Raw genomic sequence first — 24,319 nt, forward strand, 5'->3', positions numbered from 1 at the left:
GTAACAGCTGTAACTACTATTCTTAGTCATATTTCTGTTTTTAATAACGCTGTTATTGCTATTATTAGTCATTTTCCATTACTATTACTGCTATGGCTTCTGCTGGTGCTGCTGTACATCTGCCTGTCAATCAATTCAATCTTCACATGCTAATCTGGTGTCTCGTCAAGTCCTCTTAAGGATATCAACTCACTTTCAGAAAGGTTCTGCGCTTTTGCGCTCATCTGCAGGAAGGTTTGCATTTTGAAGTTGGAGCTTTTTACTGGACAGGATACAGAAGAGAGCTGACAGGAAGTAAAGTCACAGAGGGGAGAGGAAGGATGTTAAGTAACTAAAAGGCTCCACGGTAAAGTTTTTAACGACTTCTGAGGCCTGAGACCCACGTTGAACCAGATAGTCATAAACACTCTGTATAGTAAATAAACTTCCACTGTAAAGACAAGGTTAATATCCATAATCGTTAACTTTATTCATAGAAATATCTTGTTAGGGTTATCTCCAAAGAAAAAAAAAAAAAAATAATGTGAAAAAACCACACGGTTCCAAATCAAGTGCGTTAAAAAAAACTCAAAATAACAGGAGTTACGTTTGATTGGCAGCTTAGTATCATACGAAGTCCAAAGCAAATATCGTGACACAAGTAGCAGTGAAACATCTCTGTCTACGTGTCCTCAGACAGTTGATTTTGTCCCACGCGTTGGAGCGTGTTTTGAAGGTTTCAGGATCGTGTAACGGATCGTCACCTTTTTGAGATTAAGACGTAATGTGCAATAGGAAGAGGTGCCATTTCTTTACCTAAAGTAATAAAACCTACTTCGGATCTTCAATACCACCTGAATGATTCAGAAAAAAAAATTAAAAAAAATGCAGCCACGACCCAACGCACAATTGTCAATGCTCGCGTGCCGGTGTCTTCTCAGCAGGACCCGAACTCTTCGATCCACTTTTCGTACTTCTCCAGGTCGGCTGCCGACACGGATTTGGACACTTTCTTCAGAGCCGACTCGAAGTCCTCCATGGTGGTGGGCATGTGCATCTCGTCCCGGGAGATGTTGCGGATCTCCTCTGGCGTGAGGCCCTCGATCCTTCGCCTCATGGCCATCAGGGAGGCGTCCCTGCGGCGCCGCACAGTGACAGTGTCATTTCGGCAGTTGATACACCAAGGACAAGGCACACAACTTCAATTAACCAAAGGGCTACAGTGGCCTAAATTTGACAGTTATTGAGATATGTAAGGGGTGGGGGGGTTATGACATGCAACAAACCTGGACACCAAAACCTTGTTGTGATTTATGACACAGGTCATAGCCTGTGTCATATATATTTGTTGTTTTGTCTCGGTTTAAAATTAGGAGCTACCGTTAGGATCGACACTGGTTTGAAGAGACGGCTGACCTGCACACGTTGGTAATGTCGGCTCCCGAGTAGCCCTCCATCTGCTCGGCGATCTTGTCCAAGTCCACGTCGCCGGCCAGCTCCAGCTCCTTCAGGTTGATCCTGAGAAGCTCCACTCGCCCTTTGGCTGCAAACGTGAATGCGACGGTGAGACACCAGCCGGGTAGTGGCTTGTGGCAATAACATGAAGTGTGAATTTGTTTGGGGACGTGGACCAGAGCCTCATTACAAGCTGAACGTGGCCCTGTCTTGACTGTCATAAGCTAGCTTTAATACGTTTTAATTTATGTTGAAGGGGTGACGTGTTTTTGTAGGCAAACCCGGAAGTTAGCGTCGCCCCTGGTTCCCTCGACTGAAAGCCAGTGGGATTGTTCCGCGGGATTTTGGATTATTGCAGAAAATAAGCTCTGTGGCAAAACTAACAGACCTCATTCCAGGCATCGAACCAAAAACCCATCGACTTCCAGACGAGGGGACCTGGAAGTGCAAACATTTCTAAATCATTCCTGCAGCACTCTGTTGTGCTAAATCTGTGTTTAGTTAAATGACCAGGAAATGACACACAACGAACCTCGAACCAGGCAGCATTCCTGCACAAGATTGCTGGCCGTTTGCTGGGACTCAAAACAAAACCATAATCAAGCTGCACGCAGGTCTGGCTGTGTGCACTGTACTTGAAGGTTGACAGGGTACGGAATGCAGGGAATGTGGGGGTCTGGGGCTGTGGGGTTCAGCTCACAGTCACAGTCAATCAAATGTTTCTCGACTACACACGTACTTGAAGGCAGAGGGATGTAGATCCTCTTCTCCAGCCGTCTCCTCAGGGCCTCGTCGATGTCCCACGGGAAGTTGGTGGCGGCCAGCACCATCACCATCTTGGACGGGTCGTCGTTTTCCGACGCTCCACCGACACCTGCACACAAGCCACGATACTGGGAAAAGCCTCCGAAAAAGCATTCTATCTGGGTTTATATTTCTCTAGAATGCTGGAAAATAAACTAATGTTAGCTCATTTTAGACTAAAAACAAACAAAAAAAAAAAGTGTGTCATAGAATTATACCATCCATCTGCACCAGGAGCTCTGCCTTGACTCTCCGGCTGGCCTCGTGTTCCTCCGATGTCCCTCTGCGGCTGCACATGGAGTCGATTTCGTCGATGAAGATTGTGGTGGGAGCGTAAAAACGTGCCTGTGCCGTGGGAACACACGCAAGCGGCTGAGTCCAAGAGAAACCTCAACAGGTTTGTTATTCTACGGTGCAGTAAGTTCATCAAGGAACACTGCCAAATATTTACAGAAGTAACACGGAATCTGAATGAATCTGACGCGGCAAAAAGTGCGATACTCGGTAATACAAATACTGTTTGTCAGGTGCTTTTCCAGACTTTGCTGAACTTGCACAGGAGCCTCAGCGATAACCTGAATAACAAGTGTGCCCAAAGCATTTGAGAATCCTAGAAGAGTCTTACCATTTCAAAGAGAAGGCGGACTAGCTTCTCAGACTCCCCTCTGTACTTGGAGGTGAGAGTGGAGGAGGAGACGTTGAAGAACGTGGTCCTGCACTCGGTGGCAACTGCTTTGGCCAGGAGTGTTTTCCCCGTGCCTGGAGGTCCGACCATGAGCACTCCCTAAAGTCAAAGCAAAGGTTTCTGTGCGGCGACATCAGCGATACACACTACGAAACACATGGAATCTCTCTGAATCGGCACCTTCCAGGGTCTTCGTATGCCTTTGAAAAACGCCGGCATCCACATCGGCAACACGACCGCTTCTTTCAGGAGTTTTTTCGCGTCCTCCAAGTCTGCAATGTCGTCCCTGGAGAAACGTTTGAAGACAACATTTAATTGCATTTGTTTGACCGAATTCCAAATTTAAAATTGCGATGCTTTTCTATAAAATCAAACTCTATTTGTGGCCAATTTAGCTTACACTTAAATGTGGTGAAAAATAGAGCCGCTCATTAATAAGATATTCAATTAGAATTAGACTGTTTCGAGTTGAATCATGGCAATTTAAAAGAGGCATTGTGTTTACAGTTGTCAAGCCAAGGCAATGACGTGGTAAGACATCTCTGAAGTGCTGTAGCTGGCAACAGCTCCGCAGACTGACAGGAGCAGCTACTGTTTTTGGAGGTCCCTATTCAGAGCTTTTAAAAAGGTGACACAATTAAAATGATATAATATAATGAGCTTAAAAGGGATAAAGCTACAGCAGGCAGTATTACTGAATTATAATTTTGGTTGAAATAACTCATTTTGACCATTGCATGTCACTAACAATATCTCATTGGAGGGCTTCTTTTAAAAAAATGAGTGTGTCTGTGAGCACCCGCCCCCTTTTTGTATTTAGTATGTGTTTAAAGAAACCTGGACCAGGTCTGACTCAAACTGCCAAGACAGCGATACAGTGCATCGTCCAAAATGGCACCCAGCATTCTTGCAAGAGTTGCCCGGCTGTGATGAAGAAAAACTGGTAAACGCGTACCATTTAACGTTTGGATTCTGAGATATAATATCTCTCTCCAGGGCTTCCACGAGGTCTTTGTCATATCCTGTCCCGTCAAACTTTTTCACCTCCTTCTCCTGGACATCTGCTTTGTTCTGGAAGGCAGGCAGTACAAACAGTATTACTCTTCCCTCTTCCCTCCATGTGGTCTGGTGTCTCCCAGACGGAAAGACTGGAATGACAGGCTCGGTGTGGCCGTGGGTAAACAAGCAGCGGCACGTGGATACTGTTTAATCAACAATGCAAATATGCTGCTCACCTTATCGTCCTTTGCTTTGCCGGCGGCCTCCTTTGCCTCCTTCTTTTCTTTGCCCTTGGAGGGTTTGCCTCTGTCCCCGTTGGCCCCGCGGGGCGAGTGCCTCTGCTGGGCCCTCACAGCCACGCTCAGGCGGTTGTTGGGAGGTTTGCTGTCTTTGTAGGGGTTCGCGGGCCGCCTGACGGGGCAGGGAGAATGCCTTCGAAAAGAGAAGAGGGCAACGGAGCTATTAGTGTCAAAGCGGTCACAAATCTGCATGTGGCATGTTTAAAAAGCTAAATGAATAACACGCATCCTGCGTCGGTCAAAGAAATCATCCATAAATTCTTTTAAAACTCCCTGGTGGCCACAGATATTGTATGAGACACAACATCACATGTGAAAATGTTCATCAAGTGTATTAATGCGGGACTGACACAAGGCCTGGACCAGGTCCGAATCAAACAACCAATCCATCAGCAAAACAAGGGCATTCTACAGACGGTCCCACCAGTCTGGATTGGAGAGTGAATGAGAGGAATCTAGACACAGAACCCCCTGATTACGCCTGATTGGTTAAGACTAATACAAGACTTATAAGTGAAGGAAAAACCAAAAGGAACAGACCGAGAGGCAGCGTGAGGTTTACGGGGACCTTTCCAGAGGCAGGAACCAAACAAACAATCTCACATCAGGGACTCAAGTTCACTAATCCCACTCGCATGACCACATGAGGGCTACTGTTCACAGACAAACGGTTTACACAACCCCCCCCCCCCCACCCGATCGCAAATCTGTGCACTGCAGAGGTGGAACGGTGAACTAGGTCTACAATGATCCAACAGTACCGAAGCTGGTGCAACAGCGAAGAAAGAAAACCTTCTTAAAGCAGTGGATTGCGTGGAAGTGCAATACCTCTGCTCCACGTGCACAGGTCTCACTTCACAGTCGTCATGGTTGCTGGGTTTCGCAGGCGTCGCGTCCAGCTGAAAGTTCTCCAGAGTCGACATGATGTCCTGAACTTGGCGATTCTCCTCGCTGATTTCTTGCCACAACTGAGAAAACAAACGCGGGTAAAAACAACAGAGAAGCCAGGACTCTCTTCCACCCCCCACCCCCCGATATGGTCCGTTTTGAATGCCATACTTGCCTGCTGCCACCTCTGCTGAAAACTGCTGTCCCGCACGGTGTACACGTACTTCTTGATTTGTTCCAGCAGTCCATGATAGAGAACGCTGGCCGAGCTGTAGTTTCCCAGCAGGGCGTATTCGCGGGCCAGCTTCACGTTCTCGCTGATCTCCCGCAGACTCATGGCGCTGTGGAAACGCAGCACAAAGTTAGAGCGCGCGGTTTATCGTAGCTACCTCGCCAAATGTTGGCATGAAAGATTACACTGGGGAACAATTTGAAAAAAAAATTCTGTTGAGTTAGATTTCTATGCTGATTAAAACTAAAATTGGCATGCTGATTCCAAAATTGCAGTCAGTTTTTTTCTAGCACGTCAAGTTTTTTCTCCACAGCTTACCCTCCAGATAAGCAAAATTCCACTGATGAGCTGTAGTAAGACTTGCCAGCTGATTACGATTGGACTCATCTACAGCTACGTGGCAACTTGTTTGTGCAGTCACAACTGAGACAGTGCGGTGAGAGGTGTGTGCAGCTCCCAATAGGTCAGTACTATCACACACATATCTGTTAAGTCCAGTATTTTTTCATATTTTTTAAGAAAACGGGGATCCTATAGTTCAAAAACTTGACGTGATAGAGAAAAACTGAGATCAGTTTTGGATTCCGCACCCAAAAAGTAGTTAAAAACAGCTGTCAGACCTAACTCAACAAAAATTGTGTTCCCCAGTGCAATCGATGAATCGTCGCAGCTCTAACTGACATCACTTCAGAAAGGGATCTCTTTGAGGCCAGCGTGGACGACCAATAAAACAGGAATACCAGTGTTGTTTCAAGACAGACTTGGAAAAAACAAAAAAAAACAAACCAAACATACCCTTTAAATATGATTCTCAGTCCCTCCACAACTAAATCTTTTTGACACATTACGTTTTGTCTCATCATTTCAATAAGCTGGATCAATACTGGTGCGGTACAGGCCTTATAAAAAGGCAGATGACAAAGTGTTTTCATCACTGCCAATTCAAAACTCAGGAGGCCACCGACTCACATTTGAACGCCACAGGAATCCTTGATGCACATTATTTGCCTTTATTTAATCACTACATACCTGGCGTCAGCAAATACCTTGAGTTTAGGTATCACATTGGGAGAGGAAAAAGTCAGGTGGGTGCATCCCTGATTGTCAACAACAACAAAAAAAAGTGGCAGCAATGGCCCAGTCTTATCTAAAAACCAGAAGCTTTGAAACGCGTGTGGACGTCTTGTTTCACATTTTAACCCCCCAACAAAGTAAAAGGAAAAACTGATTGTGGCCATCTTTATTTGTAAAGAACTCCGACTGCCCTCCGGTTGCTCTCAGTCAGAGACAGACACGCAAACACTGCCCAGTGTTATGGACATTGTTTCAACATATAACTTATATACAGCTTTAACCCCCCCCCCCCGCCCCCCCCCAAACTAACGCCCCTCGGTTGAACTTCTTCCACGGTTTAGCTGCAGCCTCGCCCAACTGTTTTTTGTTGTTGTTTTTGGCTAAATGAGACACAAAACGTCTACACGTACAAGATGCTAGCGTTCCAGATACGTGACGGCCAGCTTCTCCGTTTGTGTCGGAGGAAAACACAATGGCTGTCAGGCAAAATAACTCAGAACTATTCGGCGCGATTTACGTTACGCGGTGTGTGTGTGTGTGTGTGTGTGTGTGTGTGTCGACTCCACCGGCAAAACATCCTTCACTTTGAATTTTCAAGCTCGCGGGCGGTTGGTCAACGGTTGCCCGTCTCTCGCGCAGACGCCAGGCACGACAGCATGTACGTGGCGGCTCCGAACTAACACACAGAAATGGGTTTTGCGTTGGGTTCATACTCAACTTTTCAGGTGGACACGCTCACAGTCCTCGCAGCGGCTGTTGTGACGGAGTTCCGCTGTTCAGAGTGGGGGCCACTTCACGGGCGGGACCGCCCTATGGACGTCTGCGGTCCGGTCGATATCGCGGAAGTCAAGTCAGCGGCAGCGCACGTTCCGTCCCCAAACCCCTCGAACCGAGTGGAGTGAACGTTTTGACTTCCGCTCATGACCTTCAAAATAAACCCCAGAGACTCTTCTTTTGCCGTCATAAACGACAAAGGTAAAGCAGCAAATCCTCACATTTAAGAAGCCGGAACCGGCAAACTTTTGACATTTTTGCTCGAAAAAAAAAATGACTGAAACGAGTTATCGATTACCAAAATCGTCGGCAACTCATTCCAATCGATTAATCGCCGCAGCTCTAACTGATATCACTTCAGAAAGGGATCTCTTTGAGGCCAGCGGAGTGAAAGTTTTGACTTCCGCTCATGACCTTCAAAATAAACACCAGAATCGCACACTGTACATCATTGCAGTAAATGTTTACACGCGCTTTAAAGGTGCAACATGACGTGAAATAATAGACACTTGAGGCCTTGCCCACATTGTTCATGAAGCCCATTTACATTTGGCACCATTTTAGTGTTAATTGTTAACAGCTTTTATCAGTTTACTAAAGTGAGAACGTGACAAGAAGTCACACAGTTTGTGGACCACCTACAGTATTAACTGTGTATAGCACATTATGAGATGGGATCATTCAGTGGCTTTATTTATCTGAGGTGAACATGGAATTGTATTATATAGCCCCTTTAAACCATAGTGAATATGTCATTCAACAGCCCCTCGGTCAACAGGCCCACAAATAAACAAGAAGTCCACAGAAAGCGGAAAAAGGAAATACTGTAAGTCTTTATTTTATGCCGCAACATTTGTACAGATAAGCTTCTTTTTTTTTTCCCTCCCAGCCACTGTCACAGGTTTGATATATAGGGTTCATATATCCAAGTACATCCGACTTATTGCTGTCCACTCACAGACCAAACCAAGGTGAGAAGAACATAATATTAAGAAAATAATATTGTGTCTCGGAGCATACAGGATGGCGCCATCTCAAGTTTCAAGCATGTTTTTGTCTCGGATCAGGTTAAGAGTGTGGCGCACCATTTTACATTTCTTTTAAAAACACATTCGGAAATATTGTCAAGAAACGTGGCAGATCTAGGTGTAAACATAACTACAGTGGTGGAAATTAGGTAGTTAAATTAAAAAGAAACAAATCCAAATAAAAAGCAATATTAAATATCTATCGAGAAACATTACTATTATCACAAGTCACTTCTTTTACTCAAAATAACATGATTAAAAACAAAAATATTTACATGGTATTCAGTCAGCACAGCTTAAAAAAAAAATGCTACCTAGTCTAGTTAATATATTGCTACCTATGTGCTCATCTACAGCTGCACATGCATAAAAATACTTTTTTTGGATTTGCAAATGCACAGGTTATAAGTGCTAACACAGTCAACAGCTCTGCACATCGTCACAGTATAAACTTCATTAAAATTGTCATTGCCATATGACCTGGCAAGTTAAAGCTTAAATAGGTTAAAACCAAATTCACGTGGCAGACCAGCTCACAATAAGAGTGTGTAGCAGGACGAAAAAAATAAAAAAAAATAAAAATAAAAACGGATGGCGTCATCAGCGCCATCGAAAACGCAGGAAACGCAAACAGTTGGGGGCTTCCATCCCTAAAAAGGCGCGGCGGCGGGTGGATGACGTGGATGGCTGCCACTGGTTCATAACAGACACTAACATCATTGTAGAAATGATGACAAGTCTAACTCATTTTTTTTTTTTTTTCCTCTTTTCGTAAGCGGTGATGTCACACTCATAATTACACCCACTGCCTCCCACAGGGCACAGAAAGGAGGAAGGACTGGACAGCGAGTGAACCTGAGGTAGCAAAAGCCTAATCGAATACACTTTGGAAATGGTAACAAGAAAAATAATTTTTAAAAAATGCCTCAACGCATTAGTGCATTTTTCTTTGAAACCTCCAAAATCTTTTTTTTTTTTTTACACTCTCAAGTCAAAACTAGATATCTATATAAAACAATACACAACAAAGTTAGCGAGACAAAACTTTTCTAATCCGACTTTCTGACAACATCCTGGGTCCTGAGAAAGAACATGAGTCCTAGTTTGCACTGTACAGGTCATTTAAAAAAAAAAAAAAAAAATCCCAATCCTTCACAATATACACAAGCAGTAGAATTATAGGAGGAAGGCGTACTTACAAAACATATTCATAATAGCCAAGCTGATATTGTGATATTTTGATTATGGAAGCAAAATCTTACCGGAAAAAAAATAAAATATGCAAGCCGTGAGTTATGTTTGAAGTATAAAAACAAATGTGTATATACAAAAATATACATCCTAACAAGACATTCCTAGAAGAGGCGTCCACCCACCCACCCCAACCCCCCCCCCCCCCCCCCCCCATTTTGTAAACTTTTAAAAGTATATATTTTTGAGTATTTTCTATTAAAAAAAGGCAATTCTTCAAACAGTCCATAATTCCAATGAGTGTCTTTTTTTTTCTTGCATCAAACAATTCAAAGCACTGTATCGCCTTCAGTCCAGAATCAAGATTTAAAGAAAAAAAAAAAAAATCTAAATTGAAAAAAAAAAAAAAAAAAGTCAGTCAATCCATTCAAATTTGGATTTTTGGAGCTTTCACAGCCACAATGTCGGGTCAAAAAAAAAAAAAAAAAAAGGCCTCAGCTTGGGAGTGTCCAGCGTCGGGCTCCTCAGTAGACGCTGGGGATGATCCGGTAGCGAACAGTTCGGCAGTACTCGTCCCACGCCGAGCCGTACTTCCTCCTGCACTCGCTCATGTCGCGGGAGTCCCGGTGCACGAGCAGGATGATGAAGTAGATCATGTAGTACCATGGCAGGAGGTGGCTGAAGCCTGTGGATGTGGACGGTAAATTTGAATTGATCAGTTAAGGCAAAACAATGTCGTGCGCTCTGATCTGTTCAGCACAATGTTTATCCTTTTACTGCTGCAGAAGTGCATGTTCTTTGGTATTTTAGTCACTTCAGACCCATCTCTTGTGTTCTTCTTCTACAGTCTCCGATTTGAGTTTCACACACTTTCCTTGACTCACACAAACCCTCCTGTCACCAGTTCTTAGGCTACAGGTTGCCACCAATTGTGATGATGGGTGTGAGACTCATTTCAACCCCTAGAGGTCAGTGCAGCGAGGCGTTTTCCTCTTTCTGCTCTTATTTCAGTAGCTGAACGCAACCTGAACCTTGACAACCACCTAACTACAAGAAAATAAAGTACAGACATGCTGCAAAACTCTAGAACACAGTAGGCTTGTTCGAGATGAACTGCGCCTCGCCAGCAGCCTTCAAAGAATGTACAGGAAGTCACAGAAATATTTACATCCTGTTAGATCCATCTGTGGGTTGGAGACCACGTTCGGATAGCTATGGCAGAAGAGCCAATCAGCTCTTTGACCAGGCGACAGCTAGGCCATTCCCATCATGACCCGCCCCCCTGGGTCTTGCAGTTGGTGGAGAGCAGCCCCGTGGCCGCCTCGATTCTCATGAGGTCGTTACCCACGTGTGCGTGGCGTCAGAGCAAGTCTGGATCAAGCTGGACACGAAAGTAACCCGCATGCGGTGATCCATTCTGCGCAGGCCTGGCTCAGTCTCCAACAAGCCTAATGTATTTGTACTTACTTTGTTGTAGAAGTTCTTACTATGTTAGCTCTTAGCTGCAAGTGTGGCTGTTGTGAGGATCCTTGCGACTCCTCTCAAATTTCAGTATGCCCAGAAACATGACTAAAAAAAACACGTACTGCCCTTGGCTGCATGTTTGGTCCATTCCAGACATTTTCCTTTTTATAAATCTCTACCATTTTCATCATGAACTTAGCACCCCTGGTGTTTGACTACTTGCGGTGCAAATGTGAAGCCAACTCACCACAGGGTAGGGACCAGGCCAGAGCCATGAGAAGGTCTCCCAGGTAGTTAGGGTGGCGGACCACGCCCCACCAGCCTGACACCAGCAGACTCTTCCCTGTAGCTGTGGGGATAGACTCCAGATCTGGAGAGAACATGAGGAACACAAAGACACAGGTTACCAGTGAGAAAGACAGAAAAGGACAAAGAAATAGAAGGGGGGAAAAAGGGGGGGGGGGGGGTCAATCTGATATTTAAGTTTTGGCATCAAATGTATTTAAAGTGACCTTTTGTTTAAGTGGAATTTGTTGACAATGTGTCCCGTTTATCAAAAATGATAAAACGCTACATTCTGTATGTGCACCTTCAGCATGTAATAAATATATAATAATAATATATGTAGGCTAGGGATGCTAATTTATAAAAAAATTTCTGATCGATAGTCGACCCTCGTTAACCGACAAGATTAAAATGTAGCTGTCCGGACCCAGTCGCCGTCCTATATGGACCCGGACGTATAATAAATAAATTATTAAGGGATTTTACATTTTGACAGGGTGCTTCTATTTTAAGCGGCACAGCTTTTCTAGTCTTTACGGCGCTGGTTTAGCGGATCAGGAAACTCAATTGTGTACGAGTTACGCCAGCCCACGTGATGCTACTCAGCCAGTCAAATCTGTGCATTCCAGGCCATAAACATTGCGACTCTGAATACAGACGGACGAGAGAGGTGAGAGGCGAGTGACCGATGATAAGACGAGTGAGAAACACGGCGAGAAGACGGAGAGACGAGCGAGCGGGAGGGAGAGAAGACACATTATTTATTGTGAAATTGGTGGAGACTGTTAAGTCAAGATGTGAAACAGTTAAGAAAGAAAAAGGGAAACTCAAGCTGCTGCTACACTTTATTTTGTTTTTCTAAAATGAAGCACTTTATTTTAAGATGCACAATTTTTCAAAAGCCATTTTATTTATTTTCTCTATTTTATTTTTTAAATGCAGCCCTTCTTTTACTTAATGAGAGAAGGACATTATACATATCTACAGTATTATATATCTGTAGAGTTCAATGTTAAGTGACAATAAATATTGTCAAAATGTTTTTGAGTGGTACTTTCTTTATTTGATTTGACATTCGATACAACTACTAGGCTACTTCAATATATATCACACTAAATCACAGTTTGCTTGAGGACATTTTCTCTAACTGGACCTTTTAGTTGATTACCCCTGGTATAGAACTGTTAGTAGGCTTAACAGCCTGGATCTCCAGTGTAGAAAAATGTATTAAAATAAAGAGTAGCCAGACGTTTGTAATAGGCTAATTAATGATCAAAAACAGAGGCAATAGAGAAGTGTGTGTGTGTGTGTGTGTGTGTTGGGGGGAGTAAAAACATAACTACGACATAATTAGCCTAAAGCCTGTAGGAGAACTTACAAGACAGTTGTGGGTCTGATGGGTTTCTCCTGAAGGCGTTCTTCTCAGAGTTGGATTTCCTGAAGATGTAGAAGCCAACGACTGAAAGACAAGAGAGGCCAAGAAAATACATCAACCCCAACTTAAGAAACTGGGAAAAATAAAATGGCCGCCAAAACCACATCTCTTTTTTTTTTATCAAATGCCCTTGACATTTCCCACTGAGCAGCTATAGGTGACAAATACAGTTATGTAATCAGACCAAATCCAAATCCTACAGTCAAGATGATCCGTGACTTACGTTTGAGTGTGAGGATGGCTGCGAGGGCAGGGAGACTCAGGGGGTTGGGGTGGCTGACCAGGTAATAGGCCTGCAGGGTGTAAGTGAAGGGAACCCACACCAGATCACCAAAAGCCAGCATGAAGCCAAAGCCATCATGCATCAGGTCCATGGTGGTCAGGATGGCCTCCTGAGGAGACAAAAAGACACGTCCAGTCATTAATTGTTCGTTCTGAACAACTGGTTTTGTTTGTGAAGTAAGGTGGGTTTAGAAGTTGTTTACCTGACCATGTATGCACTTAATTTCTTTATTTATCAACGTGTTTTGTCATATACCCTTTGAGTGATGTGGGTTTTTGTTTTTGTTTTTTGAGAGAAAATGTCCATGTGACAGCACATTTCTTGTGCTTGTGCTCTGCTGAGCGCACCTCATTCCAGAGGCCGTCCACCACGTAGAGAAGCTGGAAGAGGTTCACGAGGATCATGGAGTGAGACGGAGCATCCAGATTCTGCAGCTTCATCTCAGCCAGCGCCATCGCAAAGTTGATCAAACACTGAATAAGGAGAGACAGGTGATGCGAGTTACAGTCCAGAATGCTCTGTATCCGTTAGTGAAAGATGCCTGCTAGCTTTCATTCACCGTTTTAATGAAACTTAATTATTGCAGCGCTGAAGCTGCATCTAAAAAAACACAGGGACCCATGTTCAAAAGCTGGACATGCTATAAAATCTAGGTCCGCATTAACCCCATAGCCACAAGGAGGTTAGAGATCACTTCCACATATGGCCACCAGAGAGTGCAATGTGTGTCGAAAATGACAGGCCCCATTGAAACAGATAAGGTGGCACTTCCATCAACTACAATTAGACACAATGACACATGTATCTGGCTATAAACACACACAGACACAGACACAAACACAGACACAGACACACACACACACAGACACACACACAGACACAAAAAAAGAGCCTGTTTTGCTCATAATAACAATAATGCACATGTTCTTACTCGGAGTGCTCACTAAATGTATTTTTGAGACGAAAGGTTTAATTTGGCGTCGCGTGATAACTCACCCAGCCAATCAGACCAGGGCGCATCTCGCAGAAGAATTTCAGATCAAAGTCTTTGATGCGGGGATTGAGCTCATGCCCTTTGAAAAAGTCATAAGCCAAGTTGCCTGGAGGAACAAAGGGGGAGAAAAGAAATCAAAAAGCTGCCATTTGAAGCAGACAACACAATGTATCTGATCAGTGAGTAGGTAACGAGAGATCTTTGCCCTTACCAGAGTTCCCCCCCAGCGCCAGCTGCTCTGGGGCGGCGTAGAGAGAGCGGACGTACAGGTAGACGCTGAGCAGGACCGAGATGAGGAAGGAGGCCGTGGCCAGCTGCAGGAAGTGGCTGTGGATGTAGGTGAGGTCAAGACCCTGGTGCACCGCTGCTGCTACGGCTACAGAACTCACCACGATGGCGAAGAAACCTGGAGGGACACAGAGAGCTTTTAGATGCAGCTGGACGGTACAAAGATGGTGGTGGAAGACAAAAAACAGAACAGCTTGAAATTCAATTAAAACTACAAAAAAAAAAAAGAAAAGGAAGATGGAAGATAAATGTCGAAGCAAAAGCATTGTCCCTTAATGACACAAAATGAAGGCTCTACGCCTGCAGTGAAAGGCAACAGATGAGTCAGCACAAGATTAGCTGTCAGAACACGGTATGAATGGGTCCAACTTTACGCAACAAAGAAAATGAAGGCATTTACTGAACTAGAGAGCTAGAGTGCAGTTACAGACAGTTGGAGCCTCACCATTGGTTCTGTACCGCAGCCTCTCCCCAGACCTCAGTGGCATGCCCTCGCTCCACTAGAGAGAGAAAAAGAAGACATTGGGATTAACAGCTGACCGGGTGGGTGGGGGGGTAGGACACTGAAGATGAAATACACATATCAGATTTTGATCTACATTAAAAGAAGAAGAAACATGGACTGAAACACCAAAACACAAAAAAAAATGGAATATGTTTCTAAAGGTTTATCATTCAGGTGAGCAGAGAGTAATCTCAGTTAGTCAAAGATATGAAGAGGCAGAGATGACCCAGAGCTCCCATTTTCCTGTGGAGCATCTCATTAACCGTGACTCCTGACTGTTAATCCAATTTCTGCCTCCTGCCAGAGCTAACAAACAGGAGAGAAAAAAAAAGTCATGTGCCGGTTCACGAGTCTTTCCTGTACCGGCGAATACAGAAAGCCAGGCCGCTACCACTTTAACCACACTGTTTGAACCTGGGTTTGGTAGAACACTGTACTGATGATGTTACACGCTAGTACATAGAAGCTACTGGGGGACGCAGTGCATTTGTGTGTAACTACGCTGAATGAATTCCCCTTAATTAACTTGTGTGTGCATTTTTGTTTCTACGGTTCTCAGCTGGTCCCCTCACCTTTCCAACAGGCAGGATGTAGAGCAGGGCCTGGAATAAGATCCAGAGGACCACAAAGCCAAGAGCCTGGGCGTCCCAGAAGGCTTCAAGAGGGGGCAGGGGAGGAGGGAAGTTGACCAGGCTGGGGTCGTCCACGTTGACTTGGAGCACCAGGAAGAGAACCCAGGCTGGCAGGAAGAGCAGCCAGAAGTATGCTCCTGGGGGGAAAGACATACCGGGGACGCTAATGTCGTCAGTCTGATCAGGTTCTGATCGTGTCATAGCTTAACACCACCACCAACCATGTAAAAAACACACACCGCTACATTAAGTGACTGGATATGAATGGCACAAAATGCATACTGTTCTTTTAAAACTATATGCTACATTCTGTGTCCTGTAATGAATACATCTATCAAAAATATCATTTATTAAATTGTGTACAAGGATGTAATCGGTCTGCCCTAAACTAAAAGTCCTCATCAGGCTGGTCGCTGCATATTGACATGAAACTGCATTTCCTATCCAACCTGTAACCTACCTAGCTTCCCTCCAAAGTCAAGTGGGGTGGCGGGGGAGGCAGCAGGAGCGGCAGCCAGCTTGGCATCCTTCTCCTGCTGCTCTGGTTGGGCCTCAACTGGTCTGGCGTCTCCTTCGTCCTTCCTGCGGCGCAGATTGTAACGGCCTTGGTTCTTCTCAGGCTCTGCCTCTGCCTTCGCCTCGGACTTCTGGAGAAAGATTTAGGCTTGTTTAGGAATGTTGGATTATTGCAAAACATACAAAATCAAACTCAAAAGTTGCCATAAGGTCTCGTCTAAACTCTCGACTCTCGAGGAAACAAAGAATCGGCCGTTTCCAACGTAGCGTTTTGTCTACAGGAACTTAAGCTGATATAAAAAGGTCTCGTCAACAAATTAAGGTCTGGGGTAAAAAAAAAACATGATTCACAGTTCTACATTATGGTTTGTCCTCACTACATATATTACTGCACTGAGCACACTGCCCCCGCCCCCCAGACAAATAAAGTGTTTCAATCTATCCATCTATCTCAAAATAAAGCAAAGAAAGTGTGAGAGTAGTGGTAAAACTGGGAAAAGCTTTTCTACAGAATGAGATCCGTTTTTACGATGATTACAAATGAAATCTAACGGTAACATTTTCAAAGATTCCCACTTAATTATTAGAGTTACTGAAACTTTTGGTCAGTCACCTCCTGTTGTTAAGGCTTTACTTTCTCTGTTAACTAAAAAAAAAAAAGATTAAAAACTTTCCCAAAGCTATGACTGCGCTCCAGGTTTTTCCTTCAGAAAGCTTCTTACTATCCAGGTTTTAATGATAAGGTCACATAACCAGACAGACTAACAATGACTTTAGAGGGTAGCTGGCCCCAACAAAGCCAGCAAAATGGGCAAAACAAAGGAAAACGGAATTGAAATGACGCGTACTATTGATTTTCATTCTTAACTCCTTTTAAGAATCACAGATGTCTGCCATTCCACACTTTATCTGCACGCGGGAGAGTAAAGACGTGGCACATGCGGCACGCCATGTGACTGGCTAAATGAAGCACGATCTTGTGAGGGGAGCCTCTCTCAGCTGGAAAACAGACCACCCCACCCCCCCCCTCCCCCAACGTGCATACATCATGACATTCCATTAGCTCTAACTTACCTCAAAGCCCATTCACTATTAGAAAGCGAGTAGCGACTGGAACATCGGATGTTTTTTTTTAGTGATACCGTCTATCTGGCTAAACTAATTTCAACTTCAGAGCACAAACTCTAGAATGTATCCGATGACTTTGGTGTGTGTTCATGTGTGTACTGAAAATAGCTGTGCAATGCATATTTTCCAAAGTTTTCCACACACACACACACAGATGAACATTTTTTTTTTTTTTTAATTACAAGATCAAACTCACCTCATTCACTTTGTTAGCAGTGTTATTCTCCTCTTTTTGTTTCTCCTCTTTCTTTTCATACTTATTGTTGCTATTGTTCTCGGCTGCCTTTGTCGGTTGCTGCCCATCAAACAATGGAGGGAGATTGAGGGAGATGCAGAGAGACAAAAAGGGGGAGAGAGAGAGAAAAAAAAAGCAACGTGAGGAATAAGCAGAGGGAACGTGACAGTGTTGTGGTCCAAAATTCCAAAACGACAGAGAGTGACACAAGCTCCACAATAACAAGGTACTGCTGATTTAGGACATTTGGCGATGGACTGGATCTTGCCTACTTTTCTTTTACACAAAATGTTTAATTACTAAAAAAAGCCACAAGGATAAGCATGATCATGTCAGGTACAACTGACTGTTTGTGTCTGTGCCCTATTGCACTGATCACTGCATCCAGGGTATTCCTGCGTTACAGTGCACATGATCTTGTATAGCTCTTAACCGCAACAAACTAAAAGTGCAATTCATATCAAGGCCACATTGTGATTACTGACAATGGCCTAGTAGGGCAAGTTGAAGAATAAGGAATGACCAAAACCAGTACAACAGAGCATTCTAATGTGGGGTACATTGATTTCACCACTATTACACAAATTGTACCTGTGTGTGGTGAGTGGAAATTACAGAACTTCATAGAGCACACAGTCATGATTAAATGATAATTTACCCTGTCAGCCTACAAAGCCATGCAATATAGTGTATAACTGAGTTGGTCTCACAGGAAGCAAACATGCAACAGCTTCTCTGGGACAGAGGCTGCCTTTGTTGCCTGGTAGCATTAATAACAAAATATTGCACCAGGAAGTAAAGACGAAATGAGTGGCAGGCTTGGCGTTGCAACCTTTTGATTAATGACTTTGCTGCTACTGCACATTTTTCTTTTAAAAACCAATCATTTCTTTACGGGATTACATGATTTTAATTTGGTGTAAAATTTGATGTGTGCTAAAGCTGTCAACTAGGCCGTGTTACTCTACAGCATGAGACAGCCATTGAAAAAACAAAAAAAACAAAGTGACAACACAGGTGAACAGCATCAGTGTATCTCAGCCTTTTTCTGACCTGCATATATACACACACTCTTTCTGAATATATCTAGGAGAAAGAGAAGGCAGCTGTGGCACCTACCAGGGGAGTGAGCCGGACTTCTAGCACATCCTTCGGGTTCGCGTCTCTGCGGGAGGACGGTGCGCTCTCGGTCAAAGCTGCAGCCGCGAGGGCCGCCGCGGTGCGGGAGGACGAGCGCCGCGTGGTCCTTGCTGGGGAGCGGGAGCGGCTGCGGCGGCGGCCTGGGGATCGAGAACGAGAGCGGGAGCGGGAGCGGGTCTGGAAACCGGAAGCACTCTGAGGGGGAACAGCAATTGAAACAAAAGGGGAGATTGCAAATCATTAACAACGGCGCTTTGTTTTTATAGGTGAAAGCAGTGTTCCTGCACATTGGCTACATTCTTGCCATATGACCTTGACAATGACTGGAAAACTATTTTTAATCATATTTTTAATATGGGGGATGAAAAGAAACCTAATAATTGGCCAACCAAAATGAGGTCCAGAATGAGAACTACTTTTATCTGCAACAGTTATCATGAGGGCCAGTATCAATTGTACACTTTGGCTGTGTGTTTCACACACTGTGAAAAGGACAGAGTGAAGTTCAGTTTGAGAGCCCGGGGCTACCTTGATGTCTTGCTCCTTGAGCTCCAGCTCAGTACCATCCTTGTAGATGACGGTGTAAAGCTGACTTTTGGCATCAAAGCCCAGCACCTTCACCTCATAATACAGGCTGCTGCCGGGCCAGCGGCCCATCACCATGTCCCCTCGCTGATACTTCACAGTAGGCATCTTCATTGACCTGAGAACAAGTGAAGAGTGAGAGCAGCAGAACGTATAAAGAGGAGAGAGTGAAAGTGAAAGAGGGAGGGCACGAGATAGAAGAGGGCGAAGACGTGGGAATGAGCAGACAGCAGATGCGAGAGAAAAGTACAGGTGGGAAGGTAAACAGAGAAAAGGCGATAAAAGATTTAAAAGCATTTCAAGCACCTTCCTAAACTACAGTGTATTGGACTGGGAAAAAGCATTGTAAAAAGGTTTTCTCCCCACTTTCATCCAAACAGTGTGGGCTGGGTGTTTCAATTTTAGATTTTTTATAGTATGTAGAATAGTAGTAGTATGTGGAAATATTCACAAGGAAACTGTCAATGCAGTGCAAACCTCATTTGCCACTGGTAGGTACAGTGAAGAACTTGACACAATGACAGGCATTGTCACTGCACCCTGCCCTCTCTGTTTTCATACAGTCCACTGAAGCACAGCATGAGCTCAAACTTCCACAATCGGCTTGAATGACAACTATAGTGGCATCTCAATATCTCAATGGGCTCATTGTCACTCACACTGCTTTGGCGGTTGCATATGTGACATATAAAATCTCTGTCCGCTGCATTTACATGCACTCTAACTATGGCTGGCCAATAATTTGGTGTTACCGTGTAATATCATTCCAGAGAGTCATGCAATATGAATTACTGACAACAGTCATCACAATAACATGCTGTAATTAATGACACAAAATAGTCGCCTAATTAAAAATAACCACAGACTAGAATAATCTTACAGAACGACAGATTTAGCATGCAAAGCAATGCACAAAACAGCAACTATACAATGTAGCATGTGATTGTACTTAGCAGATGTTATTCAAAAAAAAAAAGGCACCGGGTCAAGGATTAGAGCAAGCATGTACACAAGACCTTGTTTTGAACTGTAAGATGCTCTTGAGCTAAACCAATCCTGAAGCAGTTGAGAAAAATCAAGCCCAGAGTACTACAACATGACCAGAGATGAACGGGGCGGCTCTGGCCTCTCCCCCCAGGCATGTACTCTTCAAAAGAATTAACTGGAAACCCCAGGACAACATAATAAACTAGTCTACCCCACAGTCTAGATCGAAACCCCTGAGGGAATCCCTGAACTACTCTGAAAAAATAAAGTGAACTGAATCTGTGTTTCTGGTTGAATTTTGTTTGCTGGTTTTTGAAACTAACTTGGCAAAATGTACGGTGCAGCAAGGTGCGGTCATATTTTCGCTAAGAAAAACACAGGTTCAAATTATTTTTGTCAACCAACTGCCCTGCTGGTTGTCCGTGATAGAGATTCTTTAGCTGTACCTGCTGAAAACTCAACATTAGCAAAGTGACAATTTACCACAAAAGTACCACATTATTTTGAGGGGAATTGCTTTGGAGAGGCCGGACAATCTACATCAGCTAACACTTTAGAATGGCAAAATCCTACTGTAGTGTGCGCCACTGGACACAATGAGGTAGGCCAGGCAAGGTCAGCACTATGGAACGTTAGTGAGTGACCAGGGAGGCTCAGCGTCTAGAAAACCACCACACTACTGCAGAACTGCTGACAGGTCTGTCCCTGCTAGGTTTACCCAAAGCTGCCTGTCTGAAAGAGTTGAGCCATTCAAGTCAACCACAGCCAACCAGGCAAGGAATTTTACACCCGCCACTGTGCAAATGATAGCAAACTAAACTGCAGCTGGGGCTGCCAGTATGACGACAACCACACAAGCTAACTGGGCCCATGAAATGGTGACAACGGCTGGTCAGTTTGCTGCTAGACACCTGTTGAGTTCTGTGTACAAGCACGCTTTTGGTCCATGCTGCAGAAGCCTACACCTGAATAATTGCCAAAAAATAAACAAATAACATATCAAGTCACACTATACACAGAGAGAAATCTACTACTCCAAATCGCTTTTCCATCTTACCTTGCCAGTGAGCAAGAAAAGTTTGATTAGTAGCATCTTAGCAAGAACATTAAGATATTGGAAGGAAGGAGACACGGACTTCAAACACATTCAGGCTTCGGTTTCGGCATAGCAAATTTCGCCCAGCTCTCTACTGGTGACAGTTTTAGCCACATACCATAATTACAGCCACCAAGTCAAACAGCCCTGCTAATTAAAATTCCAGTGGTTGACAAGGCGCCATGCTTCAATAAATGGCAGGTAGCATGTAGAAACTGCTTTGAGGTTAGGATTTTACCCTAAATTGTCCATCTGAGGAGAAATTAATACATTCATATATCCAAAGAACCCCTTCATGTTAAACTAGACAATCAGAGCTAATTATTGACTACTAAACCAATCTGCTGTACCCCATCAAATCTTTACAAACACAAATTAACTCAACTGATAACTACAGCGAAGGCTCCGACAGTCCATTGAGAAGTTTGCTTGCCAGGATTACCACAAATAGGGGGTGGGGTGGGGGGGGGTCAAACATGTGCAGTCAATCCCTAATCCACTGGTAACTGATCTAATCTTGTAAAAACAAAACAAAACACAGAAGTCTACAACATCTCGATATGACACACCCAAAGCAAGTCCCTGCGCTGCTGCTCTCCTGGCCCGCCTGCCTGCCAAGTTCCATATGGGATGTGGAGGTCAGGGCTGAACCGTGACTGATGAGAGTTTCCCCATCAGATCAGATCTCAGGCTGGGCTGGTGAGAGGATGTGAGCTGTAACGTGGGTGGAGTTTTAAATAAATAGAAGCCAGCCAGCCAGGGAGACCCCCCCCCCCCCTCACACAATGCCCTGAACCCTGCACAATGCACCATCAACTGTCAAGTCGCAGGATCAAGATCCACGAACGGTAGTTTACCTTACCCTGTACTGTCAGTCCCATGTAAATATAAAGTATACCGTGTACTGCAAATGTATCACAAGCGAGTAACACTGAGCAACAACTACAAACTACGTTAGAGTCAATGGAGAGTGCTTGCTCTTCCAACCCGTGACATCTTAGCGAAATTGTCATTGTGTTATGATATGTGATTTGGCACGAGTGCGAATAACTTGGAGCACTTTAATTCATTGTTCCCGTTAACGTCACCTGCCTCTCTTTACTATTTAGGTCCATAACGTTTCAGATATTTTACTGCTTGACGCGCACGAATGCGAGCTTGGGTCGTCTTCTTGAATAACAGCACGTTAAGTTGTGTTCTTTTACGCCACGGCCCACTTTGGAATGTTTGGGAGCTGTTACTTTAAGGAAATGCGCCCGACGTTAGCTTCGTTAGCTTCCAAGGTAGCCGTGAAAACAGTCTCAAGCGACAGAAAGGAAGGGAGGGAAAACGTCATGCATTCAAATACCGTTGGCTAGGAAGCCAAACGCGTCCGTCAAAGACTCAACCCGTCAGCACATATAAATAAGTTCGACAAACGTGAATTCAGTGACGGAACGCCAGCAAAAGATTGTAAAACAAACGGTGCGCAGGAAATCGAAAAGCCGACGGGGCTAATGTTAGCGTTACGGTCTAATAAAGGTCGTCTTTGACTAACGTTAGGCAGGCACGGTCTAATTTTTGACCATGGTACGGTTGCGTCTCGTTAATCTGGATGTCAGCGAATAGCACGTCCATAAACGTAACGTTAAAGTTAGCGCTGCCTGCCAGAAGTACCCAGCATTTCTAATAAAACTATGAGCTATCACAAAGGGAAAGGCTGCCAGCACGTACATATAACCTGACAGCTCCCCCGGCATTTTTACTTGGACCGGTGGAAACAAGTTAAGATTCCAGCAACTAGTCGGAGCCTATAGCGCCGTTATACAGCCAGCTTGAGTTAGCTTCAGCTAAGCCGCAATTTCCCAACAAAGACAAACGTAAAGCCATTTGCTATTTTTCATCACAAACATATGCGTTGGACGGATGCACTTACCGTAATATCACGCAAATAATTCCAATGAGTGAAAGTGAGAAGATATCCCTTAACAAAACGAGTAATTAATAAACTAAGCTTAATATTTTAACAACGGACTTTGCTAAGGCTTGACGTAAAGCTCGTTCTCCCTCCCTCTCTGGGCAAAACCCACCAGTGAGTAGGAAGGCGCGAAGGGTTCTGATTGGCTAGCTCAACGTTCATTTCAAACAGTTCCGCCACCTGATTGGTTGTCGGTGGATTTTAACTGAGTTGGGATTGGTTTTGAGGGGGGTCACGACTACTTTGTTTACTGGTGTCAAGTTACCGTCAGACAAAATGGTAGAATTAAAAAAAAAACAAACAGATATAGACATAATAAACACTGCATATATGCTAGAAACACTTTTTTTTGTCATAAAATAATTTCATAAAATATCCCTAACACTAACCCAGGGGCTATAGTGGAAACTAATTCATGCTGAAATAAACATAATGTGATAAGAAAATAGTCAAATATAAATCCAATAAATGTATTATTAAAATACCAACATTCCATTTTATATTAAGATAACTAATTAATAATATATAATAATCCCCACTATATCATATTATATACTTAGTATAATGTGGCTACAATAACCAGTATCCTGGTGAAATTGAATGGAAATCTACTGAATTTGCCCGATTTAATCTGTTTACATCCATTCTTACATTTCATTCCCCAGGCAAAAGTGTTTCTTTTTAATGTGTAATAAAAAATTTTTTTAAAAATGACACACAGAAAGGAGGAAATTGTATTTCTCTATGTTCCTGGCCGGAAACTTTGCACAATTATGTTGCACAGTAAACAATGACCCGTCTTCACATTTATTGTATGCTATAATGAGGAAGCCCATGCACTCAAAAAAACGTCACCTCAACTACAAAGTAGTAGGAGAATATAATATATATATATATATATATATATATATATATATATATATAACATATCCAGCATGTTCCCCACTGAAAACTTAAAAGGCTTAAAAGACTTTATTTATTGTATGCTATAATGAGGAAGCCCATGCACTCAAAAAAACGTCACCTCAACTACAAAGTAGTAGGAGAATATATAATATATATATATATATATATATATATAGCATATCCAGCATGTTCCCCAGACCACACAGGCCTTCGCACTGTTCGACTTGTTGAAGTGTGTTGTTGAAAGTGTGTTTGCGACTCTCAGAACGAAAAACCTCCCACAGTTTCAAGCGAGTTCAATTCAAGTAAGTCCAATTTGCTTGCGTGTCTGTGGTCACAACCTGACCTATCATACTTGTGCACCATGAGATGACAACGAGTGCATCAAACTACGCCCCCCCCCCTGCAAGTGATCCAGGTCACTCAGACATGAAGCTTGAGTCAGTAACAGCTGCACACCTTTGTCTTTTTTGCA

The 24,319-nt window shown here is 43.8% G+C and overlaps 2 protein-coding genes across 2 annotated transcripts; both read right to left on the reverse strand.

The window, feature by feature from the left end:
- Positions 1–466: 466 nt before the first annotated feature.
- On the reverse strand, positions 467–7,252 carry katna1 (katanin p60 (ATPase containing) subunit A 1). The gene is made up of 11 exons (XM_070925471.1): positions 7,134–7,252; positions 5,285–5,450; positions 5,050–5,189; positions 4,159–4,354; positions 3,879–3,994; positions 3,104–3,209; positions 2,864–3,022; positions 2,457–2,583; positions 2,174–2,308; positions 1,396–1,522; positions 467–1,115 (listed from the first exon to the last, which is right to left on the reverse strand). The coding sequence occupies exons 2-11, from the start codon at positions 5,444–5,446 to the stop codon at positions 917–919; spliced, it is 1,467 nt and encodes a 488-aa protein (XP_070781572.1). The 5' UTR covers positions 5,447–5,450; positions 7,134–7,252; the 3' UTR covers positions 467–916.
- A 2,680-nt stretch (positions 7,253–9,932) lies between these two features.
- lbr (lamin B receptor) lies at positions 9,933–22,931 on the reverse strand. The gene is made up of 14 exons (XM_070925470.1): positions 22,897–22,931; positions 18,842–19,016; positions 18,293–18,508; positions 17,135–17,233; positions 15,755–15,941; positions 15,235–15,431; positions 14,603–14,657; positions 14,081–14,275; positions 13,872–13,975; positions 13,223–13,348; positions 12,816–12,984; positions 12,536–12,616; positions 11,120–11,242; positions 9,933–10,093 (listed from the first exon to the last, which is right to left on the reverse strand). The coding sequence occupies exons 2-14, from the start codon at positions 19,010–19,012 to the stop codon at positions 9,933–9,935; spliced, it is 1,884 nt and encodes a 627-aa protein (XP_070781571.1). The 5' UTR covers positions 19,013–19,016; positions 22,897–22,931.
- Positions 22,932–24,319: the final 1,388 nt, after the last annotated feature.

This window comes from Enoplosus armatus, chromosome 19 (assembly GCF_043641665.1).
Source record: "Enoplosus armatus isolate fEnoArm2 chromosome 19, fEnoArm2.hap1, whole genome shotgun sequence".
Classification (NCBI taxonomy): Eukaryota; Metazoa; Chordata; class Actinopteri; order Centrarchiformes; family Enoplosidae; genus Enoplosus; species Enoplosus armatus.